General features: G+C 37.7%; 1 protein-coding gene across 1 annotated transcript; it reads right to left on the bottom strand.

Annotated features, from left to right (window-relative positions):
- Positions 1 to 843: 843 nt before the first annotated feature.
- On the bottom strand, positions 844 to 2,853 carry MS3_00000678 (uncharacterized protein). The gene has a single exon (XM_051208354.1). The coding sequence runs from the start codon at positions 2,242 to 2,244 to the stop codon at positions 1,240 to 1,242; it is 1,005 nt and encodes a 334-aa protein (XP_051064786.1). The 5' UTR covers positions 2,245 to 2,853; the 3' UTR covers positions 844 to 1,239.
- Between the last annotated feature and the right edge of the window lie 3,126 nt (positions 2,854 to 5,979).

Genomic DNA, 5,979 nt, shown 5'->3' with positions numbered 1-5,979 from the left:
AGAAGCAGTAGGTGTGTGTTGGGAAGGAAATAGTGAAGCAAATCTCCGAAAGCGTTGAAAATAGAGAACGATGACACTAGACAAAACTCTCTGGTTTTATTTTGTGTCCCATCCTCTGAGAATAGCGTATTATAAAGTAGGACAAAGAACGGTTGAAAAAATTCTGTAAAGTGATGGGAAGGAGTATCACTTCGGTTAAACAACGCCGCCCGTATAATGGCCGAAAAGTAGCAAAACTTAAATCTTCTCCGCTAATGGCAACTTCGGATTTAGCAATCGCCTAATGACCAAAATTTCAGTATTCAGTCTGAGCACAGATCTTGTAGAGCCACTGGTTCTTAACCACATGATCTTGGAGGCTGAATATAAGATCATTGAAGAGATGCTCACTCAACATTTAAAATGTAAAGTAGGTTAAAAATGGTGAGTACGAAAATGGCGTGGTCACTATGCGATATACATCTCTTCATAATAACTATATTATTCTACACACAGCCCAGATGTGTTCTTCAGAAATGCTAAACATCATATTGCTGACTGTAAAATAGGACAAGTCAGTATGGATGGTGTGACTTCCATGTAAAATATGATATTTAAAGCAACTAGCCCCTTTTATAAATTTCGATAAAACAATTAGAAGACGGAGTTGATCTAAAAAATGTAATTTATTTTCTCTATACATTTCGAACAATCTAGTCACACATATAATTGTCAGGGCATTTTATATGAAAGTTAATAAAGGCCAGCATAATATTTCGAATTATTTGAATTATAGTGCGAACTAAGAGTCCCAGAAATAACGCAATTGAATTAAGAAGTACGACACAAGCACAAACGAATGTACTGTATTTGGAATTAGAAATCGTGCAATCAACAAGTACAAAAGTATCAATAGTTCGTTCAAACACCACATCCGCTACAGCTTAAATTGGAGTCTAGGTGTTTGTAATCAATCGTACATCTTCTTCTCAAATTCATCCTGAGTCTGTCTGACACTGTATTGGAAAATGATTCTGTATTATCTAGAATGTACTCATTAGCGTTAGAATTAATAACGGAAATTGGAACAGACTCACCTGGTTCCTGAAATTGTATTTGATCAACATGTCGACTGTGTGTACTTAAGTCATTAATGTCTAGAATTCACACCATCGATTTTTCGACATTCTTCAGAACAATACCCGTAGATGGTCGAAGATCATTTCCCTGATAGTATGTAACTTCTGCAGACTCCAAACATCACATATTCGACCGAAGAATTCTTCCTTTCAATAGCTTCGCTGGAGACTCCTTCGTCACCGAATGTCTGGCATTTCTATATTGCAATAGAAAGGTATCTACTCCCCTCTCCAGCTCATTAAATGTTGAGGGGGCTATAGAATCAATAGCAGTCTTTAATGTCCTAACAAAATTCTCTGCCTGACCATTAGAACACGGATGTATGGGAGCAGTAAATAGATGTTTGCACCCTATACCGTTCAACCAGGTAGTGACTGCATCTGCAGTAAAATGTGAGTCATTATCAGTCACCAACACCAAGGGAACACCTTCTCGACTAAACACCTTTCTTAATGCTTGTATTGTGAAATCAGAATTTGGTGAAGTTGCGAAAAAAACTTCAGGCCACTTTGAAAAAGAATCAATGACTACTAGTGCGTAGTATTTACCAAGAAATGGTCCACAACAGTCAGCATGAATCCTCTGCCAGGCCTCAGACGATACTGGCCATGGCACCCACTTCAAAGGATGATTTTTCAACTGATGACATTTCTCACAATTGTTTGCCGTATGACATATATCTGCATTGATCTCCGGCCACCTACATGTGAGCCTCGCCAAGGACATCTTTTTCTCAACACCTAAATGACCACTATGAAGATCTTCAAGAACAGATTTACGCAATGAAGGAGGAATGACAACACGATCATTTAAACACAGAATACCATCAGGAGTAGTAAATAGCTCATCCCGCTTTGAAAAACAGATTGGAAATTTACGTTTTAAATCAGCAGTCCAGCCTTTCCGTATAGCACTGAGTATACATCCAAAATATCTGCGAGTTTCTCTAATGAGATCTGAACGTCTCACTGGTAAAGGTTGCACTAACAAACAGTCCGAAGTAATAATAGGTTTATCTTGTAATGACTGTCGAGAAATGTAGTCAACATGTTGAATTTTTTTGGCACTTCTGTGCTGAACCGTATAGTCATATGCACTCAAATCAATAATCCATCGTTGAACCATAGCAGCTGAGGAACGTGCTAAAGATTTTTCAGGATGATAAATAAACTTTAAAGCCTCATGATCAGTAACAATAGTGAATTTCTTTCCGAATAAATATTTATGAAGTCTTTCAACAGCCTAAAACACAGCTAATGCTTCTCGCTGAGTCTGTGAATAACCTTGTTCAGTAACACTAAGTTTGCGTGAAACACAAATAACTGGTCTGCCTTCCTGTTCCAAAACTGCACCAATTCCCACAGGTGATGCATCAGTAATAACCACAGAATGTACACTAGGGGAGTACGTTCGAAGAAAAGCATCACTTTGAAGAAACTTTAGTAGATTACGTAAGCATGACTCTTGTCCCTCACTCCATTTGAATGAATTGGATGTCAAAATGTTAAATAAACAATTTGCACGACAAGAAAAATTTGGAATAAAACGGGAATAGTATTGAATAGCACTCACTAGTGAACGTAATTCCGTAAGATTTTTTTGGAGACGGTGCATTTGTCAGTGGAGCTAGTCGTTTCATATCTGGTTGTAGAATCCAAACTACGGTTTGGATGTTGAAGAATAGTCGACCGGGGACTTTAGACACGCGCCCTTTCCCGTCGAAATCAAAACAAGTAATCGGGTAAATAGCGGTTCTATAATTCATCATAAATTTAAATGTAAATCGTTACCTAAACAAATATTACCACCCGGCTATTCAACCAATAATTGTTCAATCAATCAAATCTGAATTACAATAAATAAAGAAGTTGATAGAAGATGAGGGAAAATTACCAGTCACAACAAATGAACGTTATTCTATCCTGACTGGATAGAACACACACAAAAGGAGGAGCAAATCAATATGGCTACCGCCAAGAACAAGTGTCAAGTAAAACAACACAGATGCAGTTTGGGAAGAAACACAAACTTAGTGAATGCGTAAGAAAAACAAAAACTATAATAAAAAATACAAGTATTAACAATTCAATGTAATCAAAAGACAACAATGTATAACTAAAGGATCAATAGGAACAAAGTACAAGTATATACATGGAGAGATTTTCACCAACACAAAACATTCAAAATGGATCTTACACTGGTCTAAAACCATTATCATCAACTAGGTATCCAAGGCATTCGAAACTCGATACACAAAATGAACACTTATTTGGATTCACTATAATATTCTTCTCAATTAAACGACGCAATAAAGCAATAAGTCTCTGGTCATGAACTACCTTATTAGAACCATGAACAATGAGATCATCTTGATAAACTTCAACACCTTCAAGATCACTAACTACTTTATTCATAACTTCCTGAAATATGGCTGAAGAACAACTTAAACCAAATGGAAGGAAATTGTATTTGAACAGACCAAACGGAGTGTTAATTGTCGTCAAAATAGATAATAATAATAATAATAATATATTTCTGCATGTGCAGGTACACACCGTTTTTACAGGCATGATCTATAAATTACAACATTTGTTGGTTCGCAAAATGCTTCCCAACTTATTAAGTTTATAGTTGTTATAAAGTGAAATCGTAGAGCGCTTGCTGTAAACTATGACCTTGAGAGGACGCGTACGTCAAGTTTGCTCCAAACGTCAGAAGTTTCATAACTGTGCTCTCAGAGCAAAATTCTGAAAAAGAAAAAAAGAGAAACAGAAGAGCAGCAAGGCACTTGGATATGAACGCCAAATGTTGCTTAACATTGTGTAGTAGTACGGACAGAGGTAGAATAAATTCGAATAAATTCATATTATGTCTTGTTAGAGTGAAGTGAAGTCAGAGGCTCCATATTAGAGAGTGTACTAATAAAGAACAATGAGTTGTGATGTTTAACAAGTTGGAGTAAGCTCACATGAAGTAAAGGAAGTCAAGGTTGGTACAAGGGAAGCGGTTTATTAGAAGGGTGTGTATATAGAGGGTGTAGTGTTAAGAATACTAGTGACTATATCTTTTATTGTCTTTTTTCTTTTCTTTTTTTTGTCCATCCGATGTCAGCCACGCAATCCTAGTGTAAAAGTCCGAGTTAGCATGTTATAGGTTGTCTTAGTAGAATAGCTAATCCAGCATAATATTGGAAACATGAGTCTGAGTGGTGAGCGTAGGAAGACAATCTATATCTCAGATTGACTGTCTTATCCTCAATTATAAAGAGCCTGATACATACAAAATGTTCTGTCCCCACAAACACGGGTGGATTGAAGTTATCGCCCTCACCATCATTGCTTGCTGGTCAGTAACTCCACCCTTCCTCCTTTTGTGATGTTAGGCTCATTTAGGCTTATTTTTTGTATATACGTCATACCTCACACAATCCTCTGTTTCACAACCTGTTGGAAAGCACTATTTCTATAAGTACCATTTTACAAGCTTATCAGGCAGTTACAAGTTATGGACTGCGGGTAAAGCATCGATGCAGTGCCTCTGTTGACTATAGTATAAAGTATAGTTTGCCAATCAGAGTATAAGTGTTAGGAAGGGTATATTGTAGGGTAGTTGTTTATTTAAGCAGGCGGTAAAAGTATAGAAGTATGAGTTGTGGATAAGGGAACGAGTGGAGAAATAATATTGATTGCTAGTCAACATAGTGTACAGAAGAGTAAAATGTTAATACAGAATGAACAGGAAGGACTCACAGCAACTTGGTACTGATGTTATTTTCTGTTGTCTTAACCAGTTGATTGGTAACAGGTTCCATAGATGCAAGACCACTGGTAGTAGGCAGCCGATTGTGCGGTCCTCTTGACTTTTTAGGGTGGTAGTGAGTGTCCCTTATCGACCGAGTTCAGTTTAACAGTAATGATAGGTCCAGTGAGTTACCTGTCTACTTCAAGTGAAGAAATAGGGTGGAAAAAGTAATTAATACAACTGCAAAGTAGGAAAAATAAGGCAAACTGAACTTGAAGTCCTTTTTGGTCTAGACATGGAGAGAGCCTATGCTGTCTGAGTGGGGCTCAGATGTGTTCGTACGTGCAAGATCAGTGCGAGTGAGGGCTTGATCAAGCAGTTTCACAAACGTATGTAGTTCATCTCCCATGCGAGTCTCGGAGGGAAGACTGTTCCATATTATTGCATACTTGGTGAGGAAGAAGTTTTCCCGAGTTTTTGATCTGTTTTTCTCAACTTTGACCGTAGATACTTTGTTTCGAAGTCCGTATTCATGTGAATCTCGGGCAAGAATTATCTTACATGTTGAATAAGTAAGGTTTTTGAGTAGTTTGAAGTAGAGAATCAAATTAGACCTAAGCCTTCTCTCCCAAAGGGGTGCTATTCCTAAGATTTGGCATCGAGAACTGTAGTCAATGACCGAGTCAGTCTTAAGTACTTTGCGGGTGAAGTCTCGTTGTATTCCTTCCACCTTTAGTATATCAGATAGGCGTAGGTTGGAAAATAAGAACGAGCAGTATTCAACGATAGGTCTTACACAAACTTTGTAAAGAAGGATTTTAGGTTCATTTTGATAGAAATTACGGAGAATGAAGCCAAGCAATTTCCTCATTTTGGATGCTTTGGCTGAGATGTGTTCAGAGAAATTAGGACTGTGTGAGTAATGTACCCCTAGGTCAGTTACTGGTGCCAGTCTGGGCAGTGTGTGATTGCTAAGTGTTAGTTTCATTTTAAGAGACGTGTCTCCTATACATAACCAGCCGCATTTCTCTATGTTGAGCTCTAACCTCCAGCGTTTGCACCAGTCATCTACCATGTTGAGTTCATGTTGGATTGTTTGCATAGTACTGCGTAAATCGC

The sequence above is a fragment of the Schistosoma haematobium genome, chromosome 5, assembly GCF_000699445.3.
Source record: "Schistosoma haematobium chromosome 5, whole genome shotgun sequence".
NCBI lineage: Eukaryota > Metazoa > Platyhelminthes > Trematoda > Strigeidida > Schistosomatidae > Schistosoma > Schistosoma haematobium.
This window is presented reverse-complemented; position numbering and strand designations above follow the sequence as displayed.